The 26,060-nt window shown below is 62.2% G+C and overlaps 1 protein-coding gene, 1 long non-coding RNA gene and 1 other non-coding gene across 4 annotated transcripts in view; 1 reads left to right on the top strand and 2 right to left on the bottom strand.

Annotated features, from left to right (window-relative positions):
- The window catches only part of SH2B2 (SH2B adaptor protein 2), a 24,765-nt gene extending 1,870 nt beyond the window's left edge, over nucleotides 1–22,895 (bottom strand). The window contains exons 1-9 of one of the 2 annotated variants that reach the window (XM_040634895.1): nucleotides 22,763–22,895; nucleotides 10,352–11,100; nucleotides 7,382–7,483; nucleotides 5,662–5,753; nucleotides 4,226–4,317; nucleotides 3,953–4,117; nucleotides 3,239–3,447; nucleotides 545–716; nucleotides 5–167 (exon numbers count right to left, since the gene is read on the bottom strand). In XM_040634895.1, coding sequence (XP_040490829.1) covers nucleotides 5–167; nucleotides 545–716; nucleotides 3,239–3,447; nucleotides 3,953–4,117; nucleotides 4,226–4,317; nucleotides 5,662–5,753; nucleotides 7,382–7,483; nucleotides 10,352–11,100; nucleotides 22,763–22,805 — 1,787 coding nt within the window. In that variant the 5' untranslated portion in view covers nucleotides 22,806–22,895. The remainder of the gene's footprint in view (nucleotides 1–4; nucleotides 168–544; nucleotides 717–3,238; nucleotides 3,448–3,952; nucleotides 4,118–4,225; nucleotides 4,318–5,661; nucleotides 5,754–7,381; nucleotides 7,484–10,351; nucleotides 11,101–22,762) is intronic. The other variant, XM_040634896.1, reaches the window with a different exon arrangement.
- On the top strand, nucleotides 7,054–7,883 carry LOC121103745. The gene is made up of 2 exons (XR_005835974.1): nucleotides 7,054–7,301; nucleotides 7,421–7,883. It is a non-coding gene; the product is annotated as an uncharacterized LOC121103745 (long non-coding RNA).
- Nucleotides 22,896–23,814: 919 nt separating the features above from the next.
- LOC103670135 lies at nucleotides 23,815–26,060 on the bottom strand. The gene is made up of 4 exons (XR_005835972.1): nucleotides 26,030–26,060; nucleotides 25,550–25,630; nucleotides 24,929–24,993; nucleotides 23,815–24,701 (listed from the first exon to the last, which is right to left on the bottom strand). It is a non-coding gene; the product is annotated as an uncharacterized LOC103670135 (transcript).

Here is a 26,060-nt window from a genome sequence, read left to right as displayed (position 1 = left end):
GGACGCGGCGGAGGACGACGAGGCGGACGAGGACGAGGCGCCGCCCGCCTCCGACGGCGAGGCGGGCGGGCAGGCGACCGCGGCCAGGCTGGAGAAGTAGTGCTGGCCCGCCGGCTCGCTCCAGCAGGCGGGGGGCGCGGGCGCGGCGCTGGCCGAGGGCCCCGGGGCTGTGGCGGGAGAGCGTGGGGCGTCAGGGCCTGGCCGGGCACCCTCGCCCCCGCTGTCCCCAGTCCTGGTGCGTCACACGGGGACGCGGAGACCCGCGGGAACGGGGTGGCCGGGCTCTCCTGGTTGCAGCACCCCCCTGCCTGGATGCCTCATGTCACCAGTAGGGGCGACAGGGCACACACAAACCCGCGTGCGCCAGACTGCGCTGCCACTCTCCCTGCAATCCTGAAGGCCCGGATTGCTTACAACTGCCCAAGACCCGGTGTTCATCCCACGGGGGCTTGCGGAGCCGGGTAGCAGCCTGTGGGGCACTCCCTCCCCCTACTGCCCACCCGTCTGTCTGAGCCATCACACAGGCCAACCGGGGAAGTCTTACCGGGTGGGGGGCCCTGGGCCCGCACGTAGCTGCGTAGGGTGATATCTGCAGAGCCCCCGGACTCCAGTGGGATCGGGTGGGTGTGGAAGTGGCGCAGCATGTCAAGCACGGACTGGAACCACAGGTGCTGTACGTGGCACTGCCCGTGGCTGTTCAAGGACAGGCGCAGGTGCTGTGGGCACAGGTGGGTGAGGTCAGTGGTAGGGTCCTGGGCTAGCCAGTGCTTTGCAGGCGCCTCTGGGGGTCATTACAATTACGAGTACCAAGTCTCCCAGAGGCCATATGGGGCTGTGTCAGGGCGGGGGCACCTGAGGCACACTGAGTCCTAGGGGGTCACTCCTGTAGTGAGGGTGGGGAAAGAGGGGACTGAAGCATTTAGTCCCTGTGCTAGGAGCACAGGCATCATGCCCTTTGCACCCTCATCTCTAGTCTCCAATGGCCCTAGAAGGTAGAGATTATAGCCCCCGTGTTAGAGATGGGGAAACCGAGGCACAGGGAGGGAGTGACTCTCCCGCAGTCACAGAGCTAGGAAGAGAACTCATTTGTGTGATTCTCTCACCCCGGCAGGCTAGGAGTCTGCCTGCTGTTCCTGCAGAGCCAAAGCCCGGGGTGGGGGGTAGGGGGGCAGCAACAACCCTGAGTGTAGCTGGGGAGGAGTGACCACATGTCCTTCTTCATTGGAGCACGAGGAACAGGGCTGGTTCCTCCATGGGTCTCCAGGGCCCGCATATGACAGGTGCTTCAGGGGGCAGGAGCCACAGGCCTGTGGTCTCTAGTGGTGAGCCACAGGTCTCTGGCTTCAGCCCTATTTTGTGCAATGTGTGTCCCACAGGAGGAAGAGTGGCTGTCTCTGGGTGTGTGTGTGGCAAAAGGGTCAGAGATAGAGGGTTTCAGGGTATGCATGTGACCCCAAGCCCAGGAGGGGAAGCTGGCCTGGCTCCCTGCATAAAGGACAGAGAAGCCCTGGGCGTGGAAGGTGGTCCCATGAGTGAGTTCTGCCACTCAGCAGGGCCAGAAATTGCCAGAACAGTGTGGCAAACCCAGGGAGCATTCCTGGCAGGCCAGGGCAGGGGCTTAGCTGGAGAGGAACAGCGTAGTGGGATCCTAGCACAGCCTCAAGTCTGGGTAGGGCCTTTGAGGGCACAGGCCTAGCAGGGCAGAGCTGGGCCTCAGGGGGCAGGTGCATCTCAGTTTTTGGGAAAACCTTCCAGACATTTATTATCTGAAGGCGAAAGGAGCTGCCGAGGAACGCAGAGGTCTTTCTTCCTAGGAGGTGTGCATGTGGTAGGCCGGAGATCCTGTTGTAACCCACAGCTAACGTGTCAAACCCCGCATAGTCACCCAGCTCGAAAGGGCAGCAGCTGGGGTGAGTTCAGGCTGGGTCATGCCCTAGGAAGGAGGGGAGCCTCCCACCCTGCTTCACCACCCCCCACTTGCCCCTCCCCACCGTGCCCCACAGAGGCCTGGGCACCATCCTGGCTTCTGGCTTGGGCATGAGTCAGATCCAGGGGCTCCCGGGAGGCCGCTTGGGGCGGTGCTGGCCCTGAAGTAAACTTTGGGCTGCCAGGGACCACGTTAAGCGCCTGGTTGCCAGAGGAACTGGTAAGAGCTGCTGCTTTCCAAGGAGGTGTCCTGGGGGAGGTGCTGCCTCTTCCAAGGAGAGATGCCCGGGAGCCAGGGGAGGACCTGTGCCAGGCCATCTGGGGGTTGGGACACTGACCACCAGAGCAGGCCTGGAGCAGGAGTCCTGGGGTGCCCCCTCCTCCAGCAGGGACTGACAGGAACCGTGTCCTGGGAGGAGCCGGGTCGGGTCTGTTTCCTTATCGGAAATTTGGGACGCGGTGGCGGGGCCGGGCGGGGTGGGGGCGGTTAGTGGGGTTGAGGTTCCCACCCATTCTGGTCTCATTGTAACCACAACCCAACCCCCTGCCCCAACATCGTTTGACTTTTCTGTCATATTTTCCTTTGTACCTTATTATTATTAGCACATTATTAGCACACAGGGTCCTTCCTCAAGAGCCCCCCATCTGGGCGTACTGCTCCCCCGTTGCTGTGCCCCGTCTGGATCTCCCTTCTTCACCTCGAGGATTCTCCATCCACTGCACGCCTCAGGTCACTGACCCCTTATTCCGGCTGGTGGGGTCAGGAGAACCCTGCACAGCAGGCCTGTGGCCCAGTCTGCCTCCTCCTCTCCTGCCCAGTGTGTGTGTTCCGTGACCCTGGGGCTGCCACAGGCCTGGCTCAGAGCTGGGGCCCCGGGGGGGGGGGCGGTGTCGGTGAACTGACAGAGCAGGGAAGAAGAGGGGCTATCTGCGGGTAGGTGGGGCAGGAGGGCCTTGGCTGACCTTGGCCCTGCACCAGTGTGGCTATGGGCAGAGACCCTCAGAAGCCTTAGTGGTAAGCAATCCCCAACGCACAGGGTCAAAGTGAAACCCTCAGAAGGGCCTGGCCTCCTGTGGGCTCAGCCACCAGTAGGTGACTTCCCCATCTGGATAATTAAGCAACCACATCTGGGGCTGACTGCACCCTCAGGGAGGTGTGTGGGGGGAAGCAGGTGGGGTGAGGGCACGCCTGTGGGAGGTCATGCCTGCTCCGGGGGCACAGGTGCAACCTTAGGACCAGGACCAGCTCAGGACCCCTCCCTCGGGGCTGGCCACACTACCCCTGTGTGCCCCTCCTCCCCGGCTGACTTGCCTTGGCCTTGCCCTGGAAGTTGAAGGTCAGCACGTACTCCCCAGGCCGAGTCTCACTCTGGCGGATCACGAAGAGGCCGTGGCTCCGGGGCCCGCCTGCCAGCACCAGCTGAGCTGCCCTGACCCGCGACAAGGTCCCGTGGAACCAGGGGTAGTCGGAGAGCTCAGGCTCCGGCTCTGGCTCCAGCTCCGGCTCGGCTCCTTCCTCCCCTGGAGGGGGACAATAGAGTGAGGGGCGTGGGGGAGCAGAGGGGGTGAGTAAATGAAAGAGATCCAACAGCTCGTGGGGTATTTGCATGGAAAATGCTGTTTGAAAGATCTTAGAACGAGTCAGGGAACCAACCCAACCCACTAGTTCAGCGTATCAGGTAAACTGAGGCCCAGGGAGACCGACTGTCCTGGAGTCACGCTGTCAGTCAGCAGGAAACCTGGGAACAAGTCTCCTTGTCCCCAACCCCTGGTTCCAACCCTTGACACTCCACTCCTTCCTCCGAGCATTTTCCATGGAATCCAGGGCCTGTGGGAGGGATCACCTTCCCGGACTTGGCCACAAAAGCCAGAACTACTGAGTTGCCATGCAGTGTTCCCGGTGGGATCGCACGTCATGGCTTCTGAGGCTCAGGAAGGGCCTCAGAGGGAGACTGAGGGCCCCTGTGGCCTGGGGTGTGTGTGTTGGCAGGAAGGAGGTCCAGGGACAGAAGACTGTTGTGCACACCTGTGTTATTGCTGTCCCTGCCGCTGCCACCTGGGGACTCCAGGGTCTCCAGGAAGGTCTCCAGCGGGACATGGACCAGGGACTCCCCGATGCCATCTCGAGCTCGGCTGTGTGGAGCTGTCACCACGGCTGCCACTGTCTCTGGGGGCCGGGGCAGGTCCCCTGCTGGAGAAGTGGCAGGTGGGAAACACATCAGTCTGTCTGGCCATCCGGGAACCAGCATCCCCTCTAACCCTGCCCTCCACTCCCCCAGCCACCTCCGCCCCCACCTACCGTCTGTCAGCAGCTCGCAGCTGCAGGAGGCCACTCGGCTGGCCAGGCAGCCTCCCCTGGCGCAGGACAGCTCGGCGTCTTCCTCGCTGTCCCTGCGAAGGCAGGAAGGCACAACCGTGTCCCGCCACAGGACTCAGACCCCAACCACCAGCTGCTCAAGGACGCTGCAGAGCCCCTCGATGGTGGCTGACAGTCCCATGGCTAGCAGCAGCCCTATCCTGCTCGTCTGGGTCCCTCTGCCTCCATGTCCCTCTGTCCCATACCATCAGCTTGCTCTCTGGCCACCAGGGACATGACTGGGCCATATGGAGAGGTCTCCAAGTGGGTGCAGTCCTCCTTGAGGCCACATGAGTCCTGCCCACTGACCTGCGAGGGGCTGGCCTCCTCCTGGGACCCCAGGGGCTGTCCCCCAATGATGGCAGGGCAGCTCCTTTCCCCGTCCAGCCTTTGTCTCCCTGTCTGTGACATGAGGTGTCTGGGACCCTACCAGCTCCAAAAGACTGCAAAGTGAGGTTCACCTTCGCAGGGGCTGGGGGAAGAGTCGGCAGGGCAGATGGCTGGGAGGGGGGCAGGGGAGGGATTACAGCTGTTTGAGGGATGGGGTGGGGGGGGGCCTGGAAGGCACTCAGGCCTTTAATTGTGCTTCCTCAAATGAAGCTGTTAATTAGAAAGCAGCAGCCCCTCCCCCCGGGCCTGGCTCACCCCATTCGCCAGAAGACTGGCTGCCAAATGCCCGGCTGTTGGCCGGCCTGCCCCTCCTACTCCTGGCCTTGGGATCGCTCCTGGATCATGAAGCCAGCCTCCCTGCTGCTCCTTCTCACACAGCTGACCGTAACTGCCCTCTGCTTACTACTAGCCATGGCTCCCCACTGCCCCCGACCTCCCAGCTTCCCAGGCTCTCATCAAAGCCCCCCTCATCAGCTCTACATCTGGCTACCCAAAGGGCTGGACACGGCCTGCAAGTCCCAGGTCCTTGCACCCCTCCCTCCCACCTTTGGCTGGGTGGTCCCCGCTGCCTGACTCAGGCCTGCTCTTCCTTGAAGTCTTGGAGGAGGGCTGTGCTTCTACCAGTGCACCTTCTCTGAGCCCCAGGGCTGGATTCGGGGCCTTGCCTCTGTTCCGCCACCCCGGCCCTTTGGGCTCACCCCATCACTGCCCATCTCCTAGTGGTCTCAGATTCCCCTGGAGTAAGGATAAGTCTCAGTCCAACTTTCTTCTAGGTCCTTAGGCCCTGGCCCTGTGGAGCAGGCCCCAAAGAGCCTACTGGGGCTGGGGGTACGGATGGGCCTAGCCAGGACTGCCGTGGGATATCCTCCCATCTCCCAAGCTCAGCTCCCGCCCTTGCCAGAAACCTCACCCTGTACGGGGGGACCACGGGCACCACCTGGCCAGGCCCCCACCCCATCCACCCATCCTGGGGCCACCTGGGCACTCACCCGGGGTCCGCGCAGCCCTGGATGTCAGCCACCCACGAGTGCTTCTGCAGGGAGTCCACGGTCTCCAGGATGTACTCGGCTCCGTTCTCGACCTGGGGAGGGCGTGGCCGAGAGTCCAGCCCTCAGCACAGGGCTGCAGACTCCAGGGCAAATGGTTCAACCCAGCCTCCACCACGGGGGCTCACTGGTGCAGGCAGCGGGGAAGACAGTGGGGTCACTGCCGGGCACCACCCCGAGCCCAGGCCAGGGTCCCGGGGCAGAGCCTTGGCCGCACTTTCAGCAGCCCCTCCCTCCTGGGCCCAGCCATGGGCATCACATCCATCCCCACTGAGCTCAGGTCCTCGGGCCCGGGAGATGCAGCCTCTGAGGAAGCCACATGGGCCTGGCACCCCGGAGATGGGCTGGAAGGGCATCACAACCCTCAAGTCCACGAAGGGCTGGCTGGCCTAGCACACAGAGCTGAGGGGCTCCCATACCTTAGCGCCTGGAACTCTACCTCTGTGGCCGGGCCACTGGGAGAGGCAGTGCCCAGAGCATCACCCGCCCATATCTGATGACCTCTTCCCAACGGCCCCGTGAGGGAGGCGGTAGGTTTGCCCCATTTTACGGAGGAGAAGACTGAGGGTCAGAGAGGTCAGGTGACTTGATCACAACGGCACTCAGTGGCAGCACTGGGACCTGAACCCAGCTCTCTGTGATGCCAAGGCCCCGGGCTCTCAGCTTCCAGTGAAAATGCTGCTCAGAGCTGGGAGGGGCCTCAGAGACCCATCTTCCGCCTCTGTCTGACTAGATGGGGGAACTGAGGTCCAGAGTGGGGCTGGCAGGTGAGGCCCTCTGCCCCGGGGGTCCTGGGCGCAGTCAGCAGCACGGTGGCCAGCCAGCTGTCGGGAGCGAGGCTCTGGGCCTGTCTCCCCCAGCAGACAAGAATGCCGGGCAGGGAGGGACTATGTCCTCAGCCCCCGGGGCCTGGGGTGACTCAGGGTACAGAGTTGGCAAATGTTTGCTAAATGAATAAGGGAGTTCGTGGCTAAACAAACAGGGACGAGGAAAACATACACCCAACAAGGAGCCTGGGGAGGAGGGTGGGGGCTTCACGCAGCTTCGGGTGGGTGGAACCAGGCCTCCTTGGGGACTTGGCTTCACAAACACCCAATGCTTTGAGGAGGCCCAGGGCCACAGCCCTGGCAGCCTGGAGCCGTGTCCTCAGCAACGCAAGCAGGCCACCCCGGTGAGGCGGAGCCTGGGAAAGGGACGAGCTGCCCCCAGACCCACTGGGGTGCCTCCCCGCCCACCCTCGGTGCCTTTGTAGCCTCTGTGGGACCGGGCAAGTTCCCACACTCCAGTGCCCAGAGACGGGGGGGCATTTGCATAACTGCTGCGGGTTGTGGGGTGGGTATATGCTGGTTCCAGTTGGGGAAGGGGGGGTGAGGAAGTGAAACTCAGGGGAGCTTCACTGGGCCAGGAGGAAATGGGAACGGGGGCCCTAGATGGTGGGTGACACCCAGAGCCCGCGGCGCTGTAGCCCAGGCCCGGATTCAAGGCCTAGGTCTGTGACAGACATCTGTGTCCGGTCCTGGGCCCCGCTACCAGAGCTCCCTCCCTGGGCCCCGCGGCTGGCTCGTACCCTCTCTCTCGCTACGGTAGTCTCGGGCTGTGCTGCCCAAGGAGGAGGTGGCCTGGGACGCCCAAGGCGATTTGTGGGGTTGGGGGTGGGGCTCACCTTGAGTACAAACGTGTTGTCTTTCTCCGGCATCTCCAGGGGCATGGTCGTGCGGACCTCGATGATGGCCGACAGAGGGATGCTGACCTTGGGCCTGGAGGCCTGGGGGGCCAGAGGAAGGGGCAGGGAGAGAGTCACCCGGGGTCTTCTGAAAGCCCTGCACCCTCCCGCCCCTCAGAGACTAGAGCCGCCCTCAGCTGAGAGCACCACGGCGGCCCTGGCACAGAGGTGCTCCCGGCTCCAGTTCACAGATGGGTAAGTTGAGGGAGTTTCTGGGAAACAAAGGAACCTCCCCACAGAGTCACAGGGCAAGTCACAGAGTTGGAACCCAGTTCTGAGTCTCCCACCTCTGAGCCCCGAGGGGCAAACTCCACCCAGGCTGCCCTCCTGCCCTGTGTACCCACGTCTGTGGTTTTTACATTTTTGACCCTGACTCGTAGTAAGCAACAGATTTGACACTGTGACCCGCTACTTATGTACTTAGGTAAAAACGTCTCTGAAACAAATGTCTCACCAGATGGTATTTATCCTGTGTGTGATGGGGGTAAGATAATTTCTAGTTCATCCCAGTTCATTTGAGAAAAAAAAAATGCTGCCCTCCCCCTTTAGACCAGCCTTTCCAAAGCATGGCTCTGGAGTCCCTGACTTAGAACAGGGCTCCTGGGGCAGGAAAAGGGACCAGGGTGGGGTTTAACCAAGGTGAGCTGTCAGGGCTCCCAGGGAGGGCTGCTCCGTGCTTGGCCCTCCCCACTCTGCTCCAGAGCTCCTGGCCACGGCCCTAAAGTCCCCCAGGGCTGGCTTGAGACCGAGCTTCCCGGCAGTGCTTGGGCTCCAGAACAGGGACTTTTCAGGAGGAAAGGGAAGGGCCACACGTTGGGTGGGCAGGCTGATGGGAATTCCTGGTAGCACTGGCTGCCAGCCAGCGGGGGCAGGGCTGGACTTGGAGCGGGGACTGAGGGCTTCGGAGGACCGGGGCAGGCCAGCCTGCCAGCCAGCGGGCCAGGGGGTCATGGTCCTGCGGTAGGGAGAGCAGACACTGATGGACGGTGCAGGCCTGGACTGGGGGCTTTGGCTGGGCTCCTGCTGGCCGGAGGTGCTGATTCCCGTGCCTGGCCTTTGAGATGCGGCCGTCCTCGCTCAGTGAGTGGCTGTGACCCTGCTCTGGCCACACGTCACCACTCCTGTTCCCTGGCCGGAGCCGGCAGGCGGTGCCGCACCATCAGCCTTTGCTCCCTCAGCTCGTGCCTCCAGAGACGCCCGTCTTGGGGCCTCTGCTCCTGGTGGACATTGATGCAGTCCAAGCTTCCCCTGCTTCAGGCCCCCAGAGGCCCCAGGGCTCACTCCACTGAAGTTTACCATCCAGCCCTACACATGCAGGCTTCCTGATGGCTCCCCAACAGCAGGGGCCAGGCCCACTGCTCCCTGGCTCCCCGGGGCTGTCCTGGCAAAGCGCTATGGGGGCACCTGAGGTCCAGGAGGCTTCCTGCAGGATGAGGGGGGCAGGAGATCTGGACCGTGCGTGGGTGAACAGAACTAAAAGGCGTCAGGAGAGGGTGTCAGCAGGGACACCCTGTGGGGGCTCACTCACCCTGGGACCCAACATCTGCCTTCCGTGGGCTCACTCCTGAATTCACAGACACTTCCTTGGGAAAAGGAGGGTCCGAGGCCAGATCAGGGTTAGGAACCCAGCTGCCTGCCTTCCCCCAGGGTTGGGAAAGTGAGCCCCCAGGAGCCCTGGCCTCTGCCAGCGGTGAATGGTAGGATGGGAGAGACTAAGAGAGGCCCCAGCTGCTGCACCCCCTCCCCCAAGGGCAGCGGACGCTATTTAGAGCCGGCCAGCTGTAACTGCCACTCAGGCCCAGAGGCATGGAGCCCGGGGGCCTCTGCCCCTGCCCTTTGGGCGACTCTGGGCCAGTCCCACCCCGCCTCTGTCTGTCTGACAAGTGGTGGAGCTGGGCTTAGTGGTCTAGGATTTCTCTCAGGGGCCTAACGGTGGGGGCTTGGCAGGGAAAAACCCCTTGGGAAGTCTGGGTCCTTTGACTCAAGGGACTAAGTGTGTCCCCGGGGAAATCACCTCTCCAGAGTCTATGTAGCTCGTGGGCGCCCAGCCTTGGGGAGCCCACACCCTGCCCCTCCAGTGGGGAGAGGCAAGGAGGCACACCCAGAGTCCAGACAGCCTGGGAGATGGAGAGAGGCGAGAGGCTCAGGGTGACTAAAGGTGCCAGGGAGTGGAGTGGGCCTGGTTGGGAGGGGGGAGAGGGCCGGGTGGTTCTTGGGGTGCTGCCAGCTGCAGCCCCAGCACAACCTCCCACCTTTCTGAACCTCCCAGCACACGAGCAGCTCCCACCTCCACGCTCCTCCATTCTCAGGACCACCAGAGTGGCGGGTATAATTAGCCCAGCTCTGCCGCCCACCAGCTCTGTGACTCTGGGCAGGCCACACCTCCTCTCTGAGTATTCCTTTGTTCTCTCTTCTGTGACCTGGGGACTGTGATGCCCACCCGGCAGCGAGACTGCGGGGATGAGATTGTGCACCAGGTTTAGGGTTCGGCATGTGGGGTGCCCTCAGAAAACGGGCACTATTGTTACAATTACTCCCACTTTCCAAATAGGGCACGTTTGCCCACCCAGAGGAGGCCCATAAGCTGCCCCCAGGGCTCTGATGGCGAGCGCCCAAGTTGGGGAGGGGGCATGGTGCACCCAGGGGACCAGCAGTGCTGGTGACAGCTAGAAGCTTAACTTTCAAAACCTGGGCCGCGTAAGGGCCACCCACCAGGGGCGGGGCTGCAGCCTGGGACCAACACATCTCAGGTCCCCTCCCTGAAGGTGCAACGGTCACTCCTGTTGGGGAGGCTCCAGCCACCCAGGGGCCCAGATGAAGGATGGAGGAGGGCGGGCAGCCAGGCAGCGGGGACCCGGAAGCCAGCCCCTGGCACCCTCAGCTGCCCTCCAGCCTGGGGCCGGCGCTCACCTTGGGCGGCACGAAGAACTCGAGGCGGAAGCGCTCGCCGGCCACCGCCCTGCGCAGGAGCAGGCGGCACTTCTGCCACTGGGCAGTGCCGCCCGGGCCCGCGGCCGCGTCGTCAGCCACCATGAAGCGCAGCGCGCCCTCGCGCTGGATGTCCACCAGCTCCACCTTGGCCGCCAGCGTCCGCGACAGCCACAGGCGCCGAGTCCACTTGTCGCGCGGCTCGGCGGGGGGCTCGGCGGCCCGCGGGGCGGCGCCCGCGTCGGGCTCAGGCGAGGCGCGCCGGTGCCACATGTCGCGCACGCCGTCCACCACGCACAGGCTCATGTTGCGCAGCGAGAAGCCCTTGCGGACGCGGGCCTTGGCCGCCGCCTGGGTCGACACGTCCTCCGAGCTCCGCGAGTGGCCGTAGGCGGCCGCCTTGAGCGCCGCCGGCTCGGGCTCCATGGCGTCGGGGTGCTCGGCCGCCCCCCGCGGCGCCGGTCCGGCCACCAGAACGCGGCGCACCTCCTCGCCGAACACGTCCAGGAAGTTCGCGGCGAAGTGGCGGGAGAAGGAGGCCCCGGCGTCGGGCGTGTCGTAGGCCGGGTTGTCCCGCAGGAAGCGGCAGAACTTGTGCGCGAAGTCCACGGCGGCCGCCTGCGCGTGCAGCTCGCAGAAGTGCCGCCAGTCGGGGACCGGGGCGGGGGCGGCGGCGGCGGGGCCGGGGGCGGCACCATTCATGGCTCCCGTCCCATCGCAGCCCCCTGCGGCTGTGGGTGACAAGAGCGCAGAGTGACTCTGGGACGGCAGAACCCATCCGACCCCTCTCCCTCTCCCCACGGGCTCCCGTGGGCTGGGGTGGGGGGATGCAGCCATTTAGAGCAGAGAAGGCCGACCAGGGAGGTGAAAGGCAGTGCCTGCGGGGGGGGGGTCCCCTCTCCCCAGTCACTCTTCAAACGGCATTCCCAAGGTCATTTGTGGGGCTGGCGGAGGCTGGGGTCCCCACGAGCCTCCTGTTACCCAGCTTCCCAAGCTAACCTCTTCTGAGGGCCCCCAAAGGCGGGTGGGCAGGAAGAAGTCCTGTGCATTCCTCTTGGCTCTGCCTTTGAAATATGCCAAGAACTCAACCTTTCCTCCACTCATCATCCGGGCTGCCCTCCAGGGGCCCACATTATCCCTGCTCTCCCCTATCATACTTTAGCAGCCCCAAGCTTCACCTCACCCCCCACCCCCAGTCCATTCTCCACCCAGGAACACAGTCCTCACTCCTAAAACAAGACAGACCAGGTCCCTCCTAATTCTTCTTTGGCTCCCATTCCACTCAGTAAAAGTAGAAGTCCTACCCATAACCCTCAAGGTGTCACATGATCTGCCTCCACTTTCCCCCCTGACCTTATCTCCTGCCGTTCTTCTGGCCCACTCTGCTCTGGCTGCTGCTGGGTCCCACCCCAGGGCCTTTGCACCTGCAATTCTCTCTTGCACTTGCCTGGAACGTTCTTTCCTCCACACTCCCTCGCCTCCTTCAGGTTTCTGCTCATATACCATGTCGTCCAATAGCCTTCTCTGACCACCACTCTTCTGAGAGCAAGGAATGTTCCTGCTCCACCCAGCGCTGGTGTCTGCCCGCCCTTTGCTTACTTTTCTCCATGCTGCTTATCCCTATCTGACATACCATTTGTTCCCTTGCTTGGTTGTGCTGTCCTACCCTCCACTCCCTACCACACCCTTCCTGAGAATGCAGTGTTTTAAGTGGCTCTGTCCCCGGTGCTGGGGACGTAGTAGGAACGGTAAACATTGAATGAATGCGGGCGCCTGGCTGGCTCAGTCGGTAGAGCACGTGATGCTTGATCCCAGGGTCGTGAGTTCAAGCCCCACGCTGGGTATGAATGAACAAACGAATATGTGCGGCACACGTTCACGTGTGGGTGTGTCAAACACGTCACAGCTGTCACTGCCTAAGCCCTCACATGGGCCTGAGAACATGCAGCCTGTTAGTGACAGGCCTGGGATCCTCCCCGACTCCAGGACCCTGGGGCTCGCCTTCCAGTGTGGATCAGGTAGGACCCGTTTTTCCTACTGGCACTGAAGGCTCTGCCCTCTCAGACTTCCTTCCGTCCCCGTGGTCTGCACTCTGTACTTGCGCGCTCGCCTTCTGGAATCCTGTTCCCTCCAGAGCTCCCATCGAACCCGGCCTTCCTGAAGAGGTCCCGAGGTAGGGACTCCAGCTCTCTCCTCAGCCAGCGTCCTCCTGTTCCCAGGGCCATCCAGCCTTTATTACTCTGGCTCGCCAAACTACTGGTGTGTCCAGGCAGTTGGGGGCCTTGCCTCCTTGTCCCCCAAGGTGGCCACCACCCCTGGGGGCACAGGTCCAGCCCACTGTGTTTATATATTCTACCCCTGCCCCCAGGCCAGGGTGAAAAATTACCAGTGGAGAGTATGTGCGGTGATGTGGTCCTTCCCTGCCTTGGGGAGCCCCTGTCTGAGGGGGCCAGCCTGGTGTTAGGGGAACTGAGACAGAGGGTCATGCCCTCACCTGTCCTCCCAGGATCCCCACATTTCCCAGCATGGCCTTTCCCTTGGAGCTCCTGGGAGCACCATCTCATCTCTCCTCTGGGATCCAAACTCTGTAATTAAACGCCTGGTAAAAAATAGCTGCCCCACTTCTGTGAGATCATCCGCAGGGCCTCTGGGCCATAAGGCACCGTGGGAATTCCCTCTCACCTCCGGGGCAACCTCCGCCATCGATTTGCAGTCAATAACCACAGGACAGCCCCAGGGAGGAAACGGGCCACTCGATGAGGCTACTTAGCACAGAGGACAGTTCTCCGAACCAGGGGGGCTGCTCAGAGACTCCTAGCCGGTACTGGGGAAGAGGGTAGCAGGGAGTTAGGAAGGTTTCCTGGAGGAGGGGGGCTCGCGCAGGCCTTTATGACAGTGAAGAGGGAAGCAGACGAAGAGTGACCTCACTGCAGAGATGGACAATAACTGGGAGGCAGACTTTCAGGACATAGTGGGAGAGACTGGGGGAGAAGGAGGGCTGCTCTTCTTCCTGTCTTCATCCGGCTATCTCCTACTCATCCTTCAATAATTAATCCAAGGGCCACTTCCTCCAGGAAGCCTTCCCTGACCTCCCCACCATGTGGCATGAGTGTCTCCTCCAAGCTCCAACAGTCCCCTCCCAGAAGCCCCTCTAGCAAGGTGCCAATTACGGGGTGCTCCAGGTGTGTGTTCCCATGTCTGTCTCCCCATCTGGCATAGACATGCCTTGGGGGCAGAAGGCAGGCCCGAGTCATAGGCCAGGAATGAGGGTGGAGATGGGAATGCACCTGCCACCACCACCGCAGAGGCTTCTAGAGAAGGTGGAGAGCCAAGGCCTTGTCTTGACTTGCTGAGGGGGTACATTTTGGGGGTAAGAGTGGGGAGAAAGCCCTGCAGCTAAACCTGTGAGGCTCTGTTCCTGTGCTCCAAGCCCATCCAGTCACCCAGTGGGGCGGTTCTCCCCACAGTGGCCGCTCCTCCCCCTGTACCGCCAGGAGGCTCAGACTGGGTGACACAGCAGCCTGGGAAGCCAGCACCCACTGTGAACACCCGTCCGCCCCACCTGGGGCTGGGGGGCGGGGGCAGGGAGGAAAGCAGTCCCAGTGTGTAATCTTTGCACATCAATCCCTGGTCCTCCCCGTTCTTCCTCCTGGAAGCAGAGGGACAGGGCCCTGGGTGGGGGGGCGCTTTCACAGCGTGGGTCCCACCTCGTCCTCACTGGAGGTAGGGGTGGGACTCAGGAAAACCTGCCCTGGATAGGGCGGCTCTGGCCATATCCTGGGTAGGGACTGGCCTGGGAGGCACTGGGAGGTTAGGCCTGCCTTGACCTCCCCTATCCACCCTTGCTGGCTGGCCAGCAGCCTACAGGCCTGAAGCCCAGCCCAGCAGCCCTCTGTGTCCCCCGGGTCTAGTTGGGGCTACACGGAAAGGACAGGGGTTGAGCAACCAGAGGTCAAAGTTATAAGCAGCAGGGCCAGCAGGGAGCCCCACACTAGCTACGGATGGGGAGAGGGAAGCCCAGGCACGGCTGTCTGTGAAGGGCAGGCTGCTAGCCACAGAAGAGGGCTCAGCCCCAACCCAACTGCCCTTGAAGCCAAAACTGAGGATGAGGGGCGCCTGGGTGGCACAGCGGTTAAGCGTCTGCCTTCGGCTCAGGGCGTGATCCCGGAGTTCTGGGATCGAGCCCCACATCAGGCTCCTCTGCTATGAGCCTGCTTCTTCCTCTCCCACTCCCCCTGCTTGTGTTCCCTCTCTCGCTGGCTGTCTCTATCTCTGTCAAATAAATAAATAAAATCTTAAAAAAAAAAAACAAAACAAAACTGGGGATGAGACCAAGTGCAGGGACCTTGGCTGACCTGAGCTCCAGGCCTGACAGCCCCACTACCCTCTAGTGAGTGATGCTGACCACAACTCCCACCCCGCCTGCTTCCTCACTTTAAAATGGGGGAGGGCTACCCCTCCCTGGAAGGACAGCACAGGGGGCAGACGGTGTGCTCTTATAATCCATGTGCAGCCATGGGCAGAGCCGGTGTCGCCCCAAACTCTGGGTGGTGAAGCCAGGAGGCCTTTCCAGCCATCTCCAGAGACCAGCCAGTGTGTCACCCAAATAATGAGACAGGACCCTCTCCCATTCTGCAGGTGACCAGACCCAGATATGTGGGAAAAGCAGAGCCTCGGTGGGGGGGAATGGGAGGGGATCCCAGTGGTGCCAGAAGCAGGGTCGCTGAATTCACCCTGGGCCCCCAATGTCCGGCTGGCCTGGAAGGTTCATGATGAATGAACCTGGATGAATCTGGATGAATCCAGCTGGCCCTCGATCTCCCTCCTCCAGCGGCTCCTTGGGGATCCCCCCGGGTCTCTGCCTGTGCTGCTGCCCTCCCTGGATGGCCGTCCTCCCTCTACTGACTACTCACTCTCCTTGCCATTTAGACTGCTGAAAACCTTCTCTTCCAGCAAGCCTTCCCCCTACACTGGCCCTCCTTCCCTAAGCTCCCATGGTCCCAGTGGTCCTTGGCCCTCTTGCTTCTGTGGGCAGGGTCCCAGTTCCTCCGACTATGGCCCCAGGGAGCCAGAAGAGACCTGTTGAGTCAGTGCGGAGGGCGCCGGACTGGGCACCAGTGGGCTCGCTGTCTCAGTCCAGGCCTTGGCTCCCCATCAGTGAAATGGGGTGCTGAGCAGTGGCCTCTAAGGCCTGGGGCTGTCATGGCCCTTGGACACTGACGATGGGGGCCCTACTGTCACCCCTCTGGGACCAGGGACGGGCAGGGGTTGCCTCTCATTTCAGGCAGACGGGGCGGGAGACAAAGGGTGCCCACCTGGACAGACCACCCTCCCCTGATCCGTCTCCCCGCAGGTTTCAAGACTCCACGGGCCTGCCTGGCTCCTGTTTTTTTGTTCCCATTTCACCAGGGCCGGAGTGCGACGGGAGGGAGCTTCTGGGAGGCAAGATGGGTGAAGTCTAATCAAGTCCTCGCCTATCACCTTTCCAAGCCGAGGACTCTCCTAACCCTGTGACCAGGAACCCAGATGGGAGACCCTACCCCCCACCACCACCCCCGCGCCCGTTAGAGGCCTGGGAGAGGGGGCGGCTGGCCTTCCGGTGGTAAAAATAGCACTCACAACTGGAATACAAAAAAGAAGGCCAGTCACCAGCCCCCGCTGCTCGCAGTTCCGGACCCCACGGCCAGGTCATTCCTTAAAATATTGATGAGGCAGCCCGGCCACCCCCGCTAATGGGCTGATGACCCATCGATCCAACCCGCAGTGGGCAGAGGCCTGGGGAGCGGGAGGCACCGGCCTGGCCCACAACCTGCAGGGGCCTCGGGGCCTCGTGTGTGGAGCCCCAGCTTTTACCACCACAGGAAACGATCTGCCCCCAGGGAAGCAAAGGAGTCCCTGCAGGGCAAGCTAGCTAGCCACCCGGCACCCCAAAAAGCTGTCCTGGGGGCTGCCCCCAGGGCAGGTCCTGGGCAAGCTCCCCCATCACCCACGCCCTTGACCCTCTCCTGCCCCCTCACTCAGCTCCGTGCTCAGGGGAACATCTGGACGGCCAAGTGCCAAAAGGGGTGGTAAGGGTCAGAACTGAGGGCGCTCTGTTCTGCGCTGGGGTGGGCAGTGCCTCCTGCTGAACCATTCACGGTGGGGAAACTGTGGTCTCTACCTGGGGCCCCCCAACCCAAGAAGAGAAGATGAGGCCTCACTCGGCCTCAACCGTGCCCACCGATGCCCTGTCCTCTGGGCTTTCAGGTCGGGCCTGGCCTGGCCTGGCTAACCCAAGTGCACACTTGACCACGAGCGCTCCTTCTGTCCTCCATCCTGCTCTTCTTCCAGCTGGGGCAGTCCCCTCAAGCCCCCACTCTGCACCCCTTCCCCCACAGGACACAGACCACATCTGGGCTAGTCCTTCCTCTGGGAGTGCCTTCCGCCTACGGGCTGGCTGCCTGAGTTTCCCCTGGGGATGGAGGCCGGGAGGACACAGCGCCCGTTCCCTGTGTCACTGTTGGGCACTTGGGCGTTGGCTCTCTAGTCTGGTCCCCACCCCGCCCCATCCCCAGAGCGTGTCCCCCCAGGGCAGGCTCTGAACCAAGGCCTCCAGCGAGTGAGGTGTGGCTGGAATTCCCCAACCCTCCCACACAGAATATCTGTGCTCACCCCATGACCCCGGAGGAGGCACAAGTGGGCATCATTTCTGGTCTTAACAACCTTGAACCTGCCGGGACTTTGCTGCTGAGTGCGTGTGGGAGGAGGGCGCTCTGGCTAAAGACAGGGACAGGTGCAGAGTAAGAGCCCTTGGGACTCGTCCCCTGTATGGGTAGCCGTGGGTTGTGGGGGAAGGGCGCTCAGGTGGGCCTGGTTTTTCCGAGCATCAGTGTCTCTGGCTGGAAGGGGACCACCCTGCTCTCCCACACGGACTGCTTCATGGTCCAAGGTCCATGCTGAGGAGCAGCGTTGGGGGGAGGCCATCAAGAGCTGGAGCAGCTCTGTGCTCAGGGCCCCCTGCCCCTCATGCCTTTCACACGCTGGAGCCTTTGCCCCTGAGGGAGGGTGGAAGCCCTTCTGGTGAGCCCCTGGGCTTTCACTGATGCCCCCGACCTGGACAAGTCCTGCTGGCCTGGGACCTGCAGACCCCCGGTCCTTGGGGGCTCCACTGCCTGCACGTCTCCCCACCTCCACATCTGGTCATTTGACACGTGGGACAGTGGAGACGGTTAACAGCCTGAGATCTGGGGGCACCTGGCTGGCTCTGTCAGAAGAACCTGCGACTCTTGATCTCGGGGTTGTGAGTTTGAGCCGCATGTTGGGTGTAGAGACTGTTCAAATAAGATCTTAAAAAAAAAAATCCATAAGTAATTGGTTAAGAAATCGAAGCTCCTTAGCTTCTTTTTCATAAATGTTCTGCCTCCATTCCCTCTTGTCCTCTCACTGCTCTGAGCAGATGGCTACAGAGGCCTCCTCCCTGGTCTCCCTGTTTCCCACTGTCCCCGCCAACCCCAGCGAATCCAGGCTCCAGTGTGGCCAAGGTCTTTTCCTAGAACCCACATCAACACAGGGCCCTGTCCCCGGGGAGCTCTCCTCTGAGGGCATTAGGGGTGGGAGGGACCCAGGCCCTGCCTCAAGAAAAGGAAAGGAGATGCCCACCCTGAGAAGGGCACTCTGGCAGGCTGGAGGGCAGGGGAGTCCAGAGCTGGGCGCTGGAGGAAACAGAAGTCAGATGAGCAGGCAGTGGGGCCCAGGATAATGAGCTATGTCGGGGCCTGGGGGCTTAGGAGGGAAGCCCATCCTTCAGGAGCACTTGGTGCTGGACAGTTCCTGGACAGGTTCTGTCGGTGGAGTGCAGGCTGGGATGGCTCCAGCTGCATTGGCCCTGCCCTCCCCTCTCCGGAGAGGCACCCCCTTGCCAACCTTGAAGTCTCTCCCCTCTCCCAGTGCCATGGATCTCATCTAGGCCCGGATTCATACCCTTCCCAGACCTCCTGGCCCAGCCCCTGAAACCTGCAAGGCACCCCCCTCAACTCCTACTACACAGCCCACCAGCCTGCCTTTTTTTTCATGACACACACACATCAGTGACTCCTGAGACCTCCAGTACCCTGCCCCTCTGTTAGTACTAACAGGTGCTTATAAAGCTTCCTTGGGTCTTTCTCTGAGCAACTGAACTCCCAGCCTGGCTGACCTCCGGGCACCTCAAACTCACCACTTCCAAGTTCTATTACACCCTCTTCCTCCAAACCCTGCTTGTTCTCTGCTCGGAGTCTCAGCACCCAGCCTGGCATTGCCCCACCTGCTCCCACTCCTCTGCCCCAACAGCTGCCAGGCCCCTGAGCCGGTGGAGGCCTTGGGAACACCCCCTTTGTCCTGTCCCCGCCTCCACCCTCCCTCTCCTGCCCCTCGGTACTAGCACCAGACCATAACCACCAGCAGGTGTTACACCCACCCCCAGGTGGGCCCTATCCACAGAGGGGCCGAAGTATCTAGAGAATCGAGCCCAATCCCTGCATCACCCAGAGGAGTCAAAAGATGCTATACTCCTACACGCTGATGCCCTGCCTCGCTCTGCCCAAAAAGGCGCGGGCTGTAACTTCCTCCAGGTAAGGGAGGACACCTACTCTCCCTTGGGATAGAGCGCAGCCCTGAAAACAGACCTAACCAGGTGAGGGGGAAGAGAAACTTCCCCACGGCCCCAAGGCTGCCACCGCCCCTCGGTCCCATGCGGACAATGAGCAGGAAGCGAGGCAGGCTCCAAGACTGGACCAGAACCCCATGGGCACAGCAGCCAGGAGGCCCACGGCACCTAAAACCCTAATTCCCCACAACCCAGGATAGGTACACAGTGCAAGAGGTAACGGCCAGGCTCTCGTCAGAAACAAGTGGCTTAGAGGCCTGGCTAGTTGGTTAAGTGACTCTGGCCCATCATTTCACTTCCCCGAATCTCTTTCTTTCTCTGTAAAATGGGGGTAATAATAGTACCAAACCCACAGTGTTGTTGTGAAGATGACATGAGACTTGGCACATCAACTCAACACCAAATGCTCGGCCTTGCGGGAAGCCCACTCTTCGTTGTGGTTGTGTGTGTGTCCGTGCGTGTATATTCTCCCTAGGAGACCCACTAAGGAGGGAGGAAGGGTTTAGAAAATTTAGACACGTTTTCCACAATAGGTAAGAGGAAAAGGATGTATAATTGAACCCTTGATTACTTAGAACCGTTCAATTAACCCACTTCAGAATCTCTTGCCCACCATCATGTGTGCCCTCTAGTGGGAGAGAGGAGTAGAAGGGAGCAGTTGGTGGGAAACTCTGCTTTCCAGACCCCCAGAAACGCCCTGACTCATGCCAGCCTAACAGCACTGCCCCTACTGCCAGACCTCTCCCAAAGTTCCTAGACCTGGAAGGTTCTAGGTCACTTCCCTGACCAATCTCCTCCTGGATGGAGCAGCGAGGCTAGGAAGGAAGAAATCTGTTTAAAGTGGCAACAGAGTTGGGGGGGGGGGTTCAGGTCAAGTCCCCATAGAGGCAACCAAAGCCTCTCAGGGAAACCTCCCCTCCCTCCTCCTGCCCTCACTCACCCCATGATCAGTGGCCTGTGTTAGAGTGGACAGCTCTCGATGGTCACCCAGCTAGGAGGGAGGCAGCAGCATCTCCATTTTACAAGGTACATAATGGAGGCTCAAAGTGCAGAGGCACGGTTCAACCGGGTTTGACTCCCAACCCTGAGGTTCTGCCCTGCACCAAGTCGGTGTGAACGCTGATTCTGGCTTATCTGTGTTTGGTTACTCCTGAGGCTGGCTGCCGATCCGCCCTGAGGATCCTAAGGGACCCGAGTCACTGCAGACTTCTCCCTCTGAAGACCTCACTTCGTGGGCTGATAGGGGGGGCCCGGCTAGGTCCCAGCCTCTGCCTGGCCTTGGCCCGCTGGGCTGGCGCCGTTCCGGGCCCCGCGCGGCCCCGCAGGTTCATCAATGGCTGAGGCCGAAGGGCCTGAATGGAGGGCATGAACCCGCCCCTTCTTAAAGGCGCCGCCTTCTCGGGCACCCACAGCCGTCCTCCCCACTATCGAGGGCGGTCGGAGAGCTCCCGGGGTGGGCGCACCGAACTGGTGACCGTGAGAAAGACGGCCTGGGCCAAATGGAGGGCGTGCCGGCCCGGCGACTGTGGACTGGATAGGGTCCTCCCGGGGCCCGCCCCCCGCCCTCGCAGCCCAGGGAAGAGACCCGGGCTCCTTCGCGACGCTCCCCAGCCAGAGACCCCTCCTCCAGGGGGCCCGCTGCGCTCCCCCCACCGCGGGCCCTGGGCCCTAGGAGGGGGCGGGGGCGCAGCTGCTCCGGAGGCGGCTCGGCCCCTCCCGCCACTCCCGCCCGGCCCGGGCGGGGGGGGGGTTGGCGAGTGGGTCCCCGCCGGGGGCGCATCCCCTCCGTCGCGCTCCCTCCCACCCGCGCACACAAAGACGACACGCGCGGACCAGGGCGCGTGCGGCCGCGCTTCCCGGGGCAGCCGTGCGCACACACACGCACGCCCTCAGGGACGGCCCGGGTCTGGGGAGATGGACGAGGGAACTGAGGACAAGCAGACCGTACCTACAGGCGCGCAGCTGCAACCGGGCGGGCCGGGGCGCCGGCGGAGCGCTGCCCCGACCGCGGCCCGGCTCCCGGGGCCCGGCGGCTCATGGCCCGCGGCGGGTTCGGGCTCCCTCCGGGCGGGCGCCGGCGTTGGCTGCGGCTCCTCCTTCCCTCGTCCGCAACCTCGAAGGCTCGTGCGCTCCTCGCGGGCCCTGCGCGGCCCCGGCTCGGCGGTCCCGGCGGCCGAGCCCCGCGCGCTGCGAGCCCAGCCCCGCGCCGCGCGCCCCGGCCCGCTCCCCTCGTGCCCCCGCCGCCGCGCGCGCCCTCGGCCCCGCCCCCGGCGCGGGCCCCGCCCCCTGCCCGCCTCGAGCCGCGCCGGCCCCGCCCCCGGCGCGCCCCTAGCCCTCCGCCGAGCCTGAACCGCGCCCGCGGCTGCTGCTCGCTAGCTTTCTTGGGGCTGAGGCGGCGGCGGCCAAACCCCGGGGCCCGGGGGGTTAGGAGCTGGCCTGCAGCCGCCCCTTTTGGAGCGAGAGTCCCCCCCCTGCGCGGAAGCGTGCCCCGGGAGCGCGGTGGGTGGGGACCGGGTGGGTGGCCCGAATAGTGGGTATATGGGGGCGTGGGCGCCCACTGGGGATGGGCGCCCGCCGGAGGCCGCCGCTGTCTTGGACCTTACGCCGCGGGAACAATGGGAGCCTCGAGGAGGCCCAGATGTCGCAACGGGGGAAGTCGACGTCTGGTTCTCATAAATCCCGAGGGCGAGCACCACGCCCCTGCTTTCGGCGCTCCCGTGCCGGAAATAGCCCAAGGCTACGGGCGGGGAAGACCTCCGAGCACGTCCATCTACGCACCTTCACAATGATGGGGAGACTGACGCCACCCGGAAGAGATCTTCAGAGGTCAAACGGGGACCGGTGGGAGGCAGACACAGCCCGGCTTCTTCACCACCGTTGTTCTGCAGCCCCCAAACCCAAGGCATAGGTTAGGCAAGACCACTCGGCTAGTAAACAAAGACTCCTGCTGGTCTTTGCGGTGCAATAGGGACTGACCGCGCAGTTGGGCCTCCAGGAGGCCAGAAAGGGGTCAGGGGAGGAGGGAGGGCAGCTCAGACATCAGACCTATTGCTTGCTCCTGGGGAGAGGTGGGAGGACGCTCGAGATCCTTCTCCCCTCCTTCCCCTGCCTCCTGCTCCAAGCCCTCAACCCCCACAGGTGGTCAGATCAGTTCTCCCTGCCAGAGGCAGAAGGTTCAGTAAGGGCAGGGAGAACTGATCTGATCACCCGTGGGGGTGGTCCTCCCCTTAGCTGAGAGTGCCTCCATCTGTTGCCCTTTTTGCCCCACAATGATCTCTGACCTCTGTGGAGAGCCTTTTAACCTTTAACAAAGCCCTGTCACCTCTGAATTCCCAGGAAGCAGGACAGGCAAAGCAGGGTTTTTATCCCAATCTTGTAGATGGAAAGGGTGGGCCTATAGATGAGCGGTGCGTTGGTGAAGGTGGAGACTGGTCTGGAGCCCTAGCTTCCTGCCCCCCAGCCCTGGGCTGCCCTCTTCCGGGGTGCTGAAGCAAGGTGGGTCTCGTCGGAGGTCCTCGCACCTAGTCTCTTCCCTTCCACACGGACGAGCTGCCCTCTCAGCGGGACCCGGGCAGCAGACACTTAATGAAAGCTTAGACGTGGACCAGCTATCGATTAGAGCCGCACACAGGCCTCTACTGCTGGCAGGGGACCAGGAGGTCTATGAATGAAACCAGGAGAGCTGTGGGAGTGTGTGTGGGTGGCCTGGCTGTGGACCCCACCCTTCTGGGAGATGGGAGAGCCTGCCCCCCCCTTGCGGGCGGACTAACCTGGTTCTGAGTAGTGGGCTGAGCTCTGCTGGTGGGCTGTCATTGGCCAGGGAGGGTCCTGGGCAGGACAACAGCTCTGATCCCCAAGGAGGAGGAAGTGAGGAGGAGCCAGCTGTTTGTGACTCGACCCGCAAGGAGGAACTGGTGGGAGATGTGGAAGTGGCAGGAGGGTGGAGGGTGTCGGTGATTGGCCAAGACCAGCTCTGTCATGGGGACAGGAATGACAGTCAGTGAAGACAGGTTCATCTGGGGTCCCCGAGGGCAGGAGCCTCTGGGGCTTCGGAGGAAGTTCTGATGGGGGAGATGGTGAGGGATGCTGAGGGTGGAACCCCAAAGAGGTGCCCCTGGATGTGTAAGCTCTAGAGTGTTCAGGACTAAAACTGAGACAGGGAGAGTACAGGGGTGTCCGGCCTGGCGCACTGCGGGGTGGGAGCTGGGTGTGGAGCCAGCTTCAAGAGCCACCTGGCCAGTGGGGTAACGCCAATCACCACAAACCAAGAGGAAGCCCCTTGGTCTGGGTGGGAAGGGACCCACATGAGTGGAGCTGGGCTGAGGCTGACCGGTGCCTCAGGGGGTCCCTGTGCAAAGCTGACACTCAGGGGGCTTGGTGGACTTGGGCTGGGCAGTACCCGGCAAGCAGGGGCTCAAGGGAAAGGGGCATAGAGTGCATGGCTCCTGGGCACACAGAAAGGGAAGGAGGGATTCCCCAGGAGCTCACATCACACGTCCAACACGCATCACACATCCAAAGGCAGCCTGATAGGTACTTTTTCTTTCTTTTTTTTTTTTTTTTAAAGGAATAGATTTCTCTTTTGACTGGGTCGCTTATCTGTTCAAGAGAACTCAGACATGGGTTTGGGCTCCAGCAAAGGTCTGGACCCACTCACGGAATTCCTGGGGGATGGGAAAACGAAGAGACCTTCTGTATGCTGGGGGTCATGTCTCACATCCGCAGAGCGGCTGAAAGGTCCAGCCCCAGCTCCCAGGCATGTTGCTACACGGACGCACCGGCCTCCTGTCCCCCCCGGAGTCATGGAGCTTGGGCACCCGCGTAGCTGCAACCATGTGTTTATTTGAAATGTGCAAAGCTGAACGCGCGAGTGCAAATCTAACTTGGGAAGATCAGACAGTGGCCCCAAGGTGGCCGTGCTGGGATGGTCCATGGCCCGTTCTGCCTTGGCGGAGAAGCACCTGGGCCCCTCAGACCAGTCCTTGGGTCTGAAAAGCCTGGGGCACAGGGCTCACTGGAAATCCCTCCTTGCCTAGAAGCCAAAATATCTTGCTAAAGAAGAAAGCAAAACTCACAATGGGTCTGGGGGCAGGGAGGAGATAACAAACTATGCCATGCTCTCTGGGGCTTCCTCTCTTCTTGCGGTGGGGTGGGGGTGGTGATAAAGGCAGGACTCAAAGCCTGCTGGCCTGTGAGGAAGGGCCCTCTGTCTCTTGGGGGGTGGAGTGGTAGATCCTAGGGGAGCCCTAGGTGAGCCCAGACCTGGCACAGAGAGGCCCAGGGGATCCCAACTGGATGAACCATGGCCAGAATTGGCAAGGACTCAATCAGCATCACAGCTGATGATGGGAGGTGACTGCCACCAGGGCTAATGGTCAGGACCCAAGCCAGGTCACCAGCCTAAGATGGGACTGAAGGGGCCCCTTTGACTCAGCCTGGCTGGGCCTCGGGGGCTTTTTGGACCTAGAGGGCCTGGTGTGGCTGACATTCTCTTAAGGGGACCTGGGACCTCGGGCACTGGTGGGTGGAGGGCGAGGGCAGTTTCTGTGGGGAATTTTCCAGGGAAGTCTAAGTCATTAGAAGCAGCTGAACAAGCAGGGGGTGGGGGGGGTGCAGCAATCACTGTCGTGTTGGGGACATCATTGCCACAAGTCACCGGCTGCCGCCCCATTGTCATTCTCGTGGAACTCGTGCAGGTGATCGGCGAACCTGTTGGGGATAGAAACCTTTGCTGAGACCAAGGGTAAAAAAAGGGAGGGAAGTGTGTGTGTGTGGGGCGGGGCCATGCACCCGGTGACAGGGTGGGTGCTGGGGAGCTGGGGGTGGGGCAGAGTGGGCGGCAATGGTAGAGGGCTGGGGGTGAGGAACACAGGAGGAGCTCGCGGCGCTGGGGGGCCCCGCGCAGGGCTGTGGTGAGACTCAGGTGCTGTCCTCACTTCTTAGCGCAGAAGGTGGCACAGTCCCTCTCCATGCTCTCGCTCCACGCCAGCTTGTACAGCACCTGGCCAGGCGGAGACACAGTGAGCTGTCTGTTCCGACACTCTGCCCCTCCTGCCGCCCCCCTCCAGCCCCCGAGCCTGGCCTCCTGGCCGTGCAGGAAGGTTCTCATGGCCCAGGGCCCAGGGCAGGAGGGCCTTAGAGCTGCCCCCGTGCCCCCTGTTTCACACACGGTCAGACAGGTCCCTGACATTGCTGCGGGTGACACTGGCAGGCCGGGACCTGGTGGGCCCTGGGGTCAGAGCTGGAGCCCAGGTTAACCACGTAAGGGCCATCTTGCCTGTGGCCTCACAGTGGACATGCCCTCCCCCATGCCGCTCCAGGACAGGGCCGTGGATGGAGTCAGCCAAGCCTTTTCCACAGAGTGGCTGGGCTGCTGCCCCAGCCAGAGGGCCTGATGGGTGGGTTTGCTGTCCCCTCGGAGGGGAGAGAAGTGGCCAGGAGCAGACAGTGTGGCTTGGGGGTGGCCCAGGGTGCCAGGCCACGATAGCGACCCTGCTGCCCTTGGAGGTACAGGAAGTATGGTGAAGGCATCCCTGGCCACCTGCCTGGATACTCACCAGGAAGACCAAGCAGTGCAGGAATAGCGTGTAGAAGAAGCCAATGGTGCGTGCCATCTTATTGGAGAGAACCAGTCGCCCCTGGGGAGCAATGAGGTGTGATGTGGGGGTGGGGCAGGCCTCACCCACCCCTGAAGGGCTGCCCCAGGTTCCCGAAGTGAGGGACCTGGGGCAGCAAGAGGAGGAACGGCAGGCAGCAGTCTCCCACTGTATAGGCTGGGCACTTGGGCCACAGGGATTCTAGGGAATGGCGCCCCCTACAGCATGATTCCAGAACCTTCCAGGAATGGTGTTACCGGACCAGGTGTCCTGAAGGAGGAGGGACCCTGTTCTAGGTCCCACAGCCACTCCCGGCAGGGCCTGTGAGTAGTAAGTGGGGTCCCTGGGGCTTCTCCAGACGGGACGGAGGGCAGGTGTCTTTGGAGGCCCAGAGTCAGAGGTTCCGGTGCGTCCCAGCTGGGCACAGAGGAGGGAACTCACCATGCTGAGTGTGGCCTTGTCCCAAGGGCTC

This window comes from Ursus maritimus, unplaced genomic scaffold (genome assembly GCF_017311325.1).
Source record: "Ursus maritimus isolate PB19 unplaced genomic scaffold, ASM1731132v1 scaffold_2, whole genome shotgun sequence".
NCBI lineage: Eukaryota > Metazoa > Chordata > Mammalia > Carnivora > Ursidae > Ursus > Ursus maritimus.
Note: the sequence above shows the minus strand (reverse complement) of the source record. Positions and strands in the feature narration are given on the sequence as shown.